The following is a 13194-nucleotide window of genomic DNA, read 5'->3' as shown; positions in this document are numbered from 1 at the left end:
CTCTAACACTCTGGGTTATAGCACACACAGCCAACTGCCAGGGGTCCCAGATGCCAAACTTCTAGAATAGCGTCTTCTTCCTGAGGCCTGCAGAATTGTTCAAAATAATCTATCAACACCCATGAAACCTAACTCCACCTGGCTTGCCATCCATAAGCTACCTCCTACAGTTCCAGCTTGCCATTACCCTTTCCCCAGGTGCAAACCCCTGCATTGTCTGCATGGCGGTCTTCTGTAAATAATAAAGAATTCTGCCTTTTATCTATCTGGAGATCATGTATTATCAGAACTCAACAATTGTTCAAATACAGCTCTTACCTTATAATTTATAAAGACTAAGTGAGATACTGCATGTGATTTGCTTAGCACACTACTGAGTAGATGCTGTCCCCGCCCCCACACAATTTCTTTTACCCAATGAGAAACTCTTCTTTAAACCACAAGATACAAGACCTCCATGATACCATAGAGAGAGATCCAGAAAAACAACATCTTGGTGTCTTAATTCCCCTCAAATCCCCTGTTCAATCTATAAAACTCTTCTGACTTAGAAAGGAAGGGCTAAGATGAAGAGATGAAGAGGAAAGTGACAGCTTTCGGTGAATACCCACCAATAGAATCTGATTTTATTCATAGTAATATTATTTTGTTCTGTCCCTTCCATTAGGTCAAATTTGGAAATGCAAATGATTACTCACTTTGTTCCAGAAACTTGAGAAGGGGGCCTCACAGAATTTCACTTGCCCTTGGATTAGAAGTAACAGGATAGAGGTGTCAGCATGGAGAACCTCAGGTAGCAGAACTTTCCGAGTCCAGAACTTCCAAGTAATGTAAACAAGTAGATTTTACTGTTTCCTCTAGAAAGGTCCAGGGATTTGCAGGAGAATCTGAGGACCATTGTCACATTAATGGCATATGACAGTGGAATATGCATTAGACCAAATGGTTAGATACCAGATGGGAATGTAGACAGCACAGTGGAAGACAGAGTAAAAGAATGATCATTACCAACAAAAAGAGCTATTGTGGGTATTCCAACAGATGCCATCAGCAGATATTGGCCAAGGGCTAGACGTTTCCCTTCACTGTTATAAAGCTACGTCAGTCATGTGTCAGAAAATAATTATGTTCACTCCGTACCTCTGTGTTCCCACAGCTCTCGTACCTGGGTGGGACCAGGTGACTAGTTTTAACCAAATGGACCAACCAATGGAAAAGCAATACAATTCAATAAATTCTTATAATACATGGAAGAAGATGACATAAGAAGATGTTTAAGATAACTAAGATGAGATTATAAAGATTTTATCCTCAGGATATTTTACGATATGTGTACAGTCGGAATCAGTGGACAGCTAATATGTCTTGGAAGCTTGGAATATTTGTTTTTCTTGGTTTCTAAGAAAGGCAGAACACGCTAATTATTTCTTTTGGTAGAACACTCTACTTCTCTTGGAAATTTGAATAAGTAGAAACAGGTTTGCAAGAGAGGTATTTTTCTTTTAAAAATCTTTTAAAAACTTGCAAGAGCAGGTAAGTCAATTTTCACGTGTCTCATGCGTGCGATTTGGTTTACAATCTCCTGATTGCTAACTTGTGGTGAATTGTTCCATTTATAGCTTTAAAATTGCTATCTGGGTGACAGTCTTCTGTTTCTAATCTTAAGATGGCTGTCTAGTGGTTTTGCTCCCCATGGCTCATCGTGTAGCTTGATAATACTGTGGAGGGAAATACAATTAGCTAACTATCCACCTGCTCAGTTTACAACTTTATGAGTGTAACTTGTACTATGATCTATGTCTTGGGGTTTGTGGTGAAATTGCTTGAAAACAGAGGTTCTTATGAAATTTTGTAATATATAAATGTATCTTTAAACATTTGGTTTAATATATTCTCTCTCCATAATCTCTCTATATACATAAACATGGGTACATGTATATACACAGATATCAATATATAGATAAATACAGGTCTAAATATAGATAGATATCTTCCTAGAGGGCTTGTAAAGTTGAACAGTTGTGAATTCAGGAATCTTGGAGTGTAAAGCTATAGAAAAATCTAGAGTCTGAATTTTGACTTTCGGTTTAGCTTCTCCCTTTCTATTCCCTTAAATACCTCACAGCTTCTCCATAATATTTTTTCTCTTACCATCATCATTGTAATTTAAGTTCTGACATTGGCTCAGCATCAGATTCTGTGCTGCGACTATTTCAGAAGTTGCTTCCAGTGGCCATTTAGCACGTAGTAAACTGAAGAAACCTATCAACTTATTTATAAATTAGATCTTTCATGTGAGGTTTCACTTCTATTAACATTGGTGTCTGTAATAACATTCCTAGAGATAGGTATTCTCTGATATATGTGGGGGGACAAGTAGTGCCTTTACTGAGCAGATTTATAAGACCCTGAGAAAGGACCACAATCAGTAGGCTCTCCAAATGGTCATTTTAAAAAGTCATTTGACTTGTGACGATGTTGCATTTATTTTTCTTGAGTGAAAGGAATCTGATTCATCATCATCGATGGCTTACATCCAGGTAGCTTGAGGAGGCTGAGTGAAGTTTTCAGAGCAGTTATAAAGGAACTAGCGAAGGCCACTGGTGGTCTTGAATTGAGACAATTTGTCAGCATATATTAGTCTCCAATCAGAATGAGATTACTCTATGGCAGTGGGAGAAAGAGAAGCATTTAACCAGTGGAGGAAAGAACGATACTTAAATCAGAAGATGCAGCTCTGAGGGTGAGTACCACCACTCAGTGAAGGTCACATGGCTCTAGATTTGTTATTTTTAGTCCTATTTCCTTATCTAGATGATTGGGGCTATTTCAGTAATACTTATCTCAAAACAGTGTAGTGAGCCAAAAACTGACAAATGCAGAATAAGTTTACATATAGTAAAGCATTATGTAATTAATAAGTATTACAATGACCATGAAAACTCACATGGTGCCACTGGAAATGTCAACTGTACCTTTTAAGGTATTAAAGCAATGAAAATACAAGGTGTTTCTCCCTCTTCCTCAGTCTATCAATGGATTAAAATGCATGGTGCCTTCACATACCTCACCCTGAACACAATGATATGACAATGATCTCAAATAAATGGGTTAAAATATCCAAAGGAGAAAACATATGCACGTCCATGCAAATAGCAGCAGGTGTAACCAACAGGATCTTTAAAGACCCATAACTGAACAAATTTAAGAACGTACTCTTATATATTGCAGTGAAAATATGTCTCTGCTTGTCTACCCATTTGGTAGACATCATATGTAATCAAATACCCAAAATAGTTCGGAAAAGTAATAGAGGGTGAATAAGTTATTGGAATCTTAAAGTTCTTACACTTTGGAAGTATGAAGGAGTGAGAAGTAATATTTAAAAATAGAAAAGTTACAATAATAAAGTGCTGAGAGAAGATCTTGTTCACATCACCAACCAGCGTCTCTGAAATCTTTCTTTCCCCCTTTCCATGGGCCTGTCCCAAATCTGTTTATGGTCCCATTCCCTCTCCCTCACTTCAAGCATGGTACTCACATTTGATTTCTTTATACAAAATGATTTGTCAGGACCATTTTTGTAAACTGCAGTAAGAGAAGAAAGAAAAAAAAAAATCCTAAAAGTATTAATGTTGTTTGGATACAACCTACCAGATATTTCATAAACATTTTTTTATTCCCAAAGAAGCAAACCAATCACAGTTTAATTAAACATAGTCTGTACCAATGAGTAAGTCTGTACACATCAGTAGGCTTTTGTGCTCGATGGTAAAAACATATGGCATGTATTACATTCGAAACAACCAAAGGCTTCTGAGGAATAATTAATGAGATTCATAAATGGACAAAAATAAACCCATTTCCACATCTTGAGATTATTAAATCTAGAACACACTTTCTATTTCCCCAGTTGGTTTTTCTCATAACAAACCTCTGATGCACAAGAGAGCATTTGTTTCATATTTTATTGAATTTCATTTATATTAAATTAAAAATATATTTCTGACAGATTCATGTAACAAAAAGGCAGAACAGTTTTCAAATTGTTCAGCTGGGATGATCAGTACAGAATGAGGCAAAGCAGGTCGCATTCTATAATCGCCTTGTACAGGTATAATTCTCTCCCAAGAGCCAAGAGAGGATCCTTGAGATCTAACAGAAAAGCCTAAGTACAGAAATTTAAAATACTGTTTGTCCCTCATTCTCAAAGAACAACAGAAATTGGGGGAAGGGAAGAAACAGGGGGTGAAGGGTTGAAGGAGAGGAAAGAATAAGGGAAATTATACTAAAAATATACCTAACATTAAAAAAGTTAGTATGTGTTAAGTGCATAATCCTTCATCGATAAAATAGAAAAAAAAATCAAAATAACATTACACCACACACAATTGGCATATCCTATTGTGTAAGCGAATGCAGAGGTTGAACACGTCACGATAGTGCTGAACACAGAATCACAAGTAATGTCAAAATGATAACTCCCAACCAAAAAGAAACAATCACAAGCCAATTACTTATATACAAATCAACCCTAAAGACAATTATGTTCCAAATAAAGATGCCCACAGAAGAAAATTAAAGCAACATTATCCCTATTTACAAATGCAACTAGCCATGTCTTTAACAAGCTATAAAAATACTATTCACATTTTCAAACATACAGTAGTATTTTTTGTTTGTTTATTTCAAAAAGGCAGCTAACTTTGAACACTGGGATTTAAATGAAACATCAATGGCTTACCAGCTAGGTATTTTTGCTCCCCTGTCCTTTGAAGATACTTCAGAAGAGAGAGGGCTTGTTGTCTGTTTACAAGTCAAGAACATAAGGAAATGAATACAAATGTGTATACCTTAAGCCTCTGCCTTTTTGGTGAAGTGTCTCCCTTTATCAACTGAACTGATCTTAGTCAACTATTTTGATGCATGTATGAGATGAATGTTTGAGAGAAGATTTAAAGTGACTTATTATTTTTTGTGCTATGAATTGTCTTGCAGATTGATTTCATTTTCATCTGATCTTGTTCGAATGGTGCTCAAGAAAGAGACACACACCTAGTCACGCCGTGTGAAAATGCAGTTTTGACCTGCAGCGATGCAAGTCCCTGGTGCTCCAGACAGGAGGTGTAGACACACCAGCCAGTGAGGTGTGCATTCAAAGTTAGCTGCCCTCGCACAGCTGCTCAGTTTAATAATCGACCCATTTAACAGCAGTACCAATTTATGCTACATATTCCGAAGTACCTTACTTTAAAAGAACAGCTTACATATCTACATTTAGAAAATAACTTCCGTGGTTAATTACTGGAGTAATCCCAAAGGATTCTTGGAGTGGTGTGGCCCCTTCTCTCCCCCCTCCCAGCCCCTGAGAGATCCAGAAATATACAGGAAAATGACTCTCACGTTAGGGAAAAGGTACAACCCCCAACTAACTGAAAAATCTGGAAATGATACTCAAGAACCAGGTTATGTCAGTACTTAAGAGCTCTGATTTGCTTCCCTTCAAAACAGCTACAGGCCTGGGGGAAACATCCACACTTCAGGGGTAAAAATAGCGGTAAAGGCAAAGTGGTTTGTACGAGTTAGACTATTGCCTACAGAGATGAAACTTTGTTTTCTCAAATTTGTATATTTGTACAAATATAACCACTTCTTGTGATATGGGTAAAACTCATTAGAGCATTGAAAGAAGAATGTCCTTAAAGAGCAAAAGTAGAGAAAAAATGGCAACCTATTATTAGACCACAAGGATTTTCATTTCAGTGAAACTGGACTCATTATATATTTGTCAGATGGATGAATGATCCCATAAAGAATTGCAGGTGGTTCTCAAAGATGAATTGCCTTTACCTTTATGATAATAAGACTCTTCACTAACGAAAAAAAAATACAGCAGCTATAAAATATTTGCAGTCAGGAGTAAAGTAAGATAAATAAAGTAAATAAGTTAATTTGCTGGCAAAAAATAAATTATTATATGTAAATTTTTTACGGAAAGATTAAATCTAAAATCAACTAAGGGTATGTGTACATATGTGAATTTCAAGATTTCATCACAGGGCTGACTCGACTTAGATTCCTACAGAGAAGGACATAGTAAGAGAATTGATCTTCATGGAAAAGCATCATTTTAATATCATAAAGTATACTATGTGCAGTCATGTGTTTGAGAAATAATCTAAACAATGTCCCAATCGCTAGTATCGTTTATGGAAAAATCAGACATTTGAGGGCAGAGGCTAAATCCGTATTTCACAAAGCAGCATGTGGGACCTCAGAAGTCCACTATGGCTTAACACATATACAGCATCAGAAGGGCCACTTTGACCTCAGGTGGCAGAAAAGAGAGGAGGACGGAATGGTTGTGCCGATGAGAAAAGAAGTAAGGGCGGTATTTTCTTGCAAGGTCCAGAGAGAAATGAATTTTTCTGTGATTCCTAATAAGATAACCACTCATTTGCAAAGTTGACTGTAAAGGAGTATTTTCCAGGAGAAGCGTATGAACATCTACTTGAAATTGGGGCTCAGAGTCTTTTCAGCTCATCACCCGAGAAGTAGTTTCCTCTGCCCCAAATAGCACCTGGCCGGGAAGAAGTGGGACAGGGGTCTGCAGAGGTGACACACCCTAGGCTTTTGCACCTCTGCAAAAGCAGCGGGACTTTGAACAGAGTGTCTGAAATTTCTCTCCTATAGAGATTTTTTTGTTGTTGTTTTAAATGAAAGAACAAAGCAGCCCATGGTGTTAAAAGCCGTTTGTCCACACAAATGCAAATGCTCCTGAGCCAACAGTGTCCACAACAGCTTTGTGTTTGCAATTGTGGGAAGAACTACTCTGGCAAAGTCTCTCTGGGCTTAGAAAAGGTGTGTTAATTCTACCCAGAAGTATAAACGCTGGCCCCTTTGTAATTTCACTAATATCACGGTCTCTGCTGACAACTGTTATTTTAGAATGATGCCCAGTCTACCTCTGTATAGTATTATTTGTTCTTAAGCAAATGGCAATCAGGAGATGTGAGTCTGCCTTAGACGTCTGCATGGGTGCCGAGCTGTCCTTCAAAGACCATATACACAAAGCAAGGCCCAGCAAAATTCTCTGCCCATAGCATATACAGTAGATTCCCTTTTCTGACTTTTTTTTAACAACTAGAAGTGTTTTACACCTGGATTTCTCATTTGCCCTATTAAAAATCATCAGGCTAATAACTAGAGTCCAAAATCATGGAAATACAGCCATTTGAAATGCTTACTTTAGCACTTATTTATCAGAATATTGTTAATTAATTCCTTGGGCTTTTTTTTTTTTTTTTTTTTTTTTTGTAGATGGGAGGATATCATGGAAGACAGATATGTCACAAATTAAATGCATTTTGTCTGTTTACTAAATGGCACCACTCATTTTTTGTCTCTACATAAGGTAATAGAACATTTATATTTCCTTTACTTCATTCTGAAAACCTCTTAAAGTCATATGTAACATATTTGCCTGTTAAACTCTACAAGGTAGTGTTTGCAAAACAAATTTTGAAAATTTCTCTTTACAGTGAATACATTTAAAAATGGTAAAGGCATAGGGGAATGAGAAAAAAAAATAATTGTAATGCTTTAAAGTAAGTTTTCATAAGTGGAACCAGCTCTTCATATGCCTACTTTCAGCTAAACCTAACAAAGAACAATTTTAAATGGCAAACGTATTTTTTACTACACAAAATCCATCTTATATCTTCATATCCTGCCTTTTATTTTGCTACATTATATTTTGTGGTTACTTTTCTAGTTTGATTTACTTAATAGTATTAAAATCATTTAATGTCTGATAACCTAACTAAATCTACACCTTACAGCATTATCGTGGTTCTGCCCAGTTATATACATGCTTTCATGATCACCTTTTCTATTACCTTATGAACTACAAATACTAGTTAAATAATCAACACTTATAGATGGGTGAATAATTCAAGTTTTGAAATAAATGTTAGCTATCTCTAGAGAAACATGTATTTACATCCTTCCTTATCGGCTTAAACACTTTTCTTTTTCTTTTATTTCTGACACTTCAAAAGGCATGTTAATGCCCCTTCCAACTTTATGTAGAAGCAGAACCTCGCGGTCCTTCTGCTGGCTTGTCCCAGGCATTAGGAATATACATGATCTTCGCGCCAAGTCCTGATTTCAGAAGGTATTAACACACGTATTATAATACTTTGAAGAAGGCTATTTCTCCTCTCCAGCTACAGATATTTAATCTTCCTCACCTACTGAGAAAAAAAAATCTCATATTTTTAGTTTATATATTTTTAATCTGATTTGTGTTTTGCACTTTTTAAAAAATTCCCTTTCAAGAGTATCACCCGAGAAAGAACTCTCATCCTAACCAGTGCCACTAATATTCGGAAAATCACTTGCTACTCAGTCGTTCAAGTGCCTCTTTGCGGTGTAGGATGCGTTGTGGTTCTGGGTCTATGGTGGCTTGGACAACGTCTTTTCTCACTTGTCTAAGAACCACTGCTTTAAACAATCATTTAGTTACACAGTTTTTCTTACCTGAAAAAAAGATTCTCCAAGATAGGTATAAGCTACAAGATATGGTGATTTTAAAAATACTGTCTGTGTAAGGTTACCGTTAATTTTCCTCAGATTTACTTAATTGGTTCTACGTATTTCCACTGATACAACTAGCCTACAATAATCTGTTATTCCGATGCCCTTTGCAGGCTTTAACTGGCATTTTAAAGTTTCACTCTACTGGGTTGAATAAGTCATTCTTTGGAACAGATGAAATTTTTTTCTCTCTCTCTTTTATACACTCCAAAATATGTTTTCCTAGGGGGACAAAAATAAAACAAAAGTAAAACCCTAAAACAACGGAAATCAAGTATGTGCTAGAGAAATCATTCAGAAGGAACAAGAGTTCTTGTGAAGCATTTTGGGTCCTTTTGGATTAAACTTGCATCTATCTCCAGTATTAGCACCTGATGTGCAAGGGTCTTAGGATCAGAGACACTACATTCACTGAATACTTTTCTATTAACTTAATAATAAAATAATTATATTTCTTTCCTTGTCCAACATAAGTGATTCTGCTTTTCGTATCCCAGTAGAAACCATATGAATATTGTAAATCTGAAGAAAAAGTCAAGTTCTAGTACCCAACAAGGGTGCTGTCAGTGAGAAGTTGGTATACATTTACCTAGAAAGACAGGCTTATATCCACATTTTCATAAGTACTGATGTGAGGACTCTTGCTGGAGCCTCCTCTGATTGGGTGGAAGAGCTCTGAGCTGTTAGGCTGTGGCCCCTGAGTCGTTCTGTGTCTACAACCTTGGGAAGTTCATGCTGGAACTTCACTGAAAGAGATCTCACAGACCCCTCCCTCGCTCGACCTCATTCTTTTAGCTTCCCTCACTTTTCATAAACTTAGGGAGAAATCAATCCCAATGCCTCAAATGTTCTTGGCTGAAGACCAACATCTATTGTTGATTTAACTGTCCAGTAAGAATTCAGAGAGGACAACTAGCCAGTGATACAACATCTTTCTAGACCAGTTTGTGTTTGGATAACATTGAAGCTATTCTCTTTGTTGACTTCGGTAACTTGTAGGATGCTTAACTCATGTTCCAGATGAGTTCACAGGAGATCTTTTAACAAAGAGCTGATTTTATGATGATGGTCATAAAATAGTTCATGCAATTGTATTCCTTGAATTATAAAATAGATAAACAAATGTCATTCCAAATATATCTGGATTGTAAAAATTTTAAGTTAGGGATATTGCATTTATCTGGGTGCTCCCCACATAACACAGTGCTTTTAATAGACCCTAAATCATTATGAGTTGAAAAAATAAGGGAGCTGGATGGATAGATACATTTTTTCAATAGGCAGAAACCTAGATTTCTTTTCATTTCTTTTTCTAAATGCTCCTCTTTGCCAGTGGAGATTTTTAGTCTAATTGCTTTCATTTAGGTGATACACTCACATTTGGTCCCAATACTTTAACATTAGAAGGAAATATTTTTTAAAAATTCCAAATGAATTGGGGCAGATTTTACTAGAAAAGAGAGACTTCCATCCAATTTTTTAAATTATTGACCTGAGGTCCCCCTTTCCTGGACCCATCCCTACCCATTTGTTCTCATTGCTCATCTTAAAATGATACACAATAAAGATGGTCCTAGAATTCAGATGCTGAGTTTGAAGAAAAAGAGTTACTATATAAAGTATCAAAAGATTAGTAGGTTGGATATTAAAATAATTACATGAGAAGTTTTTTCACATTTATTTACAACTTTTGATCCAAGGACCTATCTATATCAGTAAATGTTTGTGTATTTCTTTTTATTATACCAATTTATGTGCAAAGAGTTACCTTCTACTTAATATAAATAGAGTTTCATACTAGAAATTCCATGGAATTCAAGCCAGTCCTTACTTGCATTCCTTCAAGTGGAGTATACAAACTGGACAACTTTCCTTGTGTAGGAAATGTGATATCACATGTCGATCATGTGCTGACCCTCTCACCATAATCCCTGGATACTGTTCCAAAGTCCTAATTTGCTTGGTTTGGCATTTCCAGTCTTTCTTTATCTTAGCACTTAAAAAAAATGTATTTAAATGAGTTGTTTTGCTGGTTGCTTCCATATTGCTTCATTCAAAATCCAAAATGGAGTTCAGAAAGAAAACAAATAAAATTATAGCTTAAGTGCAAACTACATTTCTGAGTATCTGCCAGGTAGACATACCCAATCCAGTGTGTTTCTTCCAGTTCAATGGATTCCCCATTGGACAACCCCGAAAGCGTCAGTAGTTTTCATGAACCACACAGAACTGTCTCTTAGTTTCCCTTCTACTCTTAACATTACCAACTGCTTATCAAGTACATAGAGGAGAAGAAAATGTTAAAGAATGTAAAGAATGGGGGGATACATAGTCAATAGTGTAAAACACAAAAGTTGGAGTTGATGTTACATTTGACTAATATCCTCCCCTTCTAATTTTAAAGACTGTATATTTAAAATAGTGGCCATTTCACCATATTAAAATATTTCTTTTTACAATTCCGTCAATTTAGAGCAACACATAAGGTTTTATGTAAAAATCTTTGCAATTATAAATTAAAGCCCAAAATATGGGAGAAAGTAATAAGAAGGTACAGATCAAAGCAAAACAACATGAAAACAAAAAAGCCCCTCCCCCACACATTGTTATAACTTTGACGGAGAGTCAAATATCATGAAAGCTGAGTTGGCCATTCTTGCTTGTCAGGATAGAAACTGTCAGAGAGAGAGACTGGCTTCTCAATTTTAGTTACTATTATATGTTATGTAAAAGATTATCCTTTTGTTCTAATGGAAACTTTATTAGGATTTCCAGGGATGCTGAAAATGTAATTATCAGTCCCTGCAAATAGGAACAGAAAGCTTGGGTCTTTCAAGCATGTGCCTTGGAAGGAAGGAAGGAAGGAAGGAAAAAAAGGAAGGAAGGAAGAAAGATAAGAAAGAAAGAGAAAAATCAGGAGGGGAAAAAAAAAAAAAACCAAAAACAAAAACTTGAAAACTAGTTTGGCAGCAGACAGTATTGCCTCTTATTTGCTGGTCTTCCTCTCGCCGTTCCACTCTCCTGACCAACCCATGCAGAGAAATGAAGAAACAGTGTGGTTCCTCCTGTCTTTCTCTTTCAGTCCTTCCTTCTAAGGTTCAAGTTATATAAGCACATAACTGTCATTGCATCTCGCTACTTTCCACCAGGAAGTGGCAGAACTACTGGCCTTGGGAGTAGAAGGAAGACGGGAAGAGAAAGAGAGGCGGTGGGGAAGTGGGCGCGGGCCTACACCACAGTATTCCGGTGTCTGTAGGGCGGAGGCGGCAGCACAGTGCCTGGCTTCAGCGAGAACTCAGAGAGGTATTCCGGATTCTCTGCCACAATAGGTCGGATCCGTCCATTTTGTTTATAAAAATATTTTGTGCTGTACTCCTGCAGGTAGTCTGGGTGCTGAAGGGTGCTCCGGGGTGGCAAGCTGTGGTTCCAGTAGTCGGGGTTGTCGAATGCTTTCTTGGCCTTCTCGGGCACAGACAGTACGTTGTTCTTCAGGTACTCGGCGTTCCCCAAGGCGTTGGCAAAGGTGTTGAGGTACAGTGGCTCATTCACATACTCATCCTCGGCCTTGGGGGGACCGCTGGAAGCACTGTGATATTCGGGATTATCCAGAGCTTGAAGGTCTCCGTTTTTTCTCCGAGAAACAAAAGGGTTCTCTTCCACAGGATTCAGGTATTCTGAGGGCAGATAAAAACATCAGTTAACATCCACTTGCTGGAAAATATCCATCGGACCGTGGTTCTACAGATGGTTAGCTTCTTTTTCCAGAGCAATAAAGCCAGATTTCTTTTCATGAACGTTCACAAAACTATTCTGTTGATTACTACTGTCCTATGGAAAAGGAGTAAGTGGGCCAAACATGTTAATGACAAACCAAGGCCCCAACAAGGCCAGGGTCAGAGTCCTTGGTCCCTTGATTGTTCTTTCCTTCTAATTGCATTTGTCTCTCCTCCATATGGGGCCGGTTGTTTAAATGTTTCTATTTTCTGAAACTCAGTCATTTATACTGGCATAGAAGACAACCTATCAGGGTTAAATAGCCTTTAAATGTGAATAAATCAGAATTTTTAAAAGAATATTGGAAAATCAAAATGTCTATAGCTTAACCCCATGCCAAGATAAATGGATGAAGTGAAAGAATAGTGTCTTTTAGTCTACATAATTCGTTGTGAATGTCCATATGGGTAACAAGGATTTGATTATAGATGTTTCCCCAGAAAGCTTTCCACATAGGAAAGAAAACTTCTAAGACTCAACTAATCAAATCACACACACATCTAACATGCCTCTCAATTGACTTGCTTGACAATATGTATGCTTAACAATAAAATATGATGATAACATTTATTTTCAATGGCTAATCATAATCATCAAACAGCAAACTATTAGTTTGAATCATGAGAAATTGCTATTTTGTAGGCTGAAACCAGTGATATAGTGGCTATTTTGTAGGATTCAATCTAATAAATTCATCAAGAATAAGTGTTGGCCCAGCATTTCAAAAAATGCTGCTAATTGCTGCTGCTCTCCCCAGGATTAATTTTACCCCCATGTGTAGTAGAGACTGCATATAGACGATGACACATATACAGTTGGACC

The 13194-nt window shown here is 37.0% G+C and overlaps 1 protein-coding gene across 6 annotated transcripts in view; it reads right to left on the bottom strand.

Moving 5' to 3' along the window:
• Window positions 1-7273: 7273 nt before the first annotated feature.
• Window positions 7274-13194, bottom strand: part of ERBB4 (erb-b2 receptor tyrosine kinase 4) — a 982069-nt gene continuing 976148 nt past the window's right edge. For all 6 annotated transcript variants that reach the window (XM_032479938.1, XM_032479940.1, XM_032479941.1 and 3 more), the window contains one exon: window positions 7274-12272. In XM_032479938.1, coding sequence (XP_032335829.1) covers window positions 11827-12272 — 446 coding nt within the window. In that variant the 3' untranslated portion in view covers window positions 7274-11826. The remainder of the gene's footprint in view (window positions 12273-13194) is intronic.

Source organism: Camelus ferus, chromosome 5, assembly GCF_009834535.1.
Source record: "Camelus ferus isolate YT-003-E chromosome 5, BCGSAC_Cfer_1.0, whole genome shotgun sequence".
Classification (NCBI taxonomy): Eukaryota; Metazoa; Chordata; class Mammalia; order Artiodactyla; family Camelidae; genus Camelus; species Camelus ferus.
Note: the sequence above shows the minus strand (reverse complement) of the source record. Positions and strands in the feature narration are given on the sequence as shown.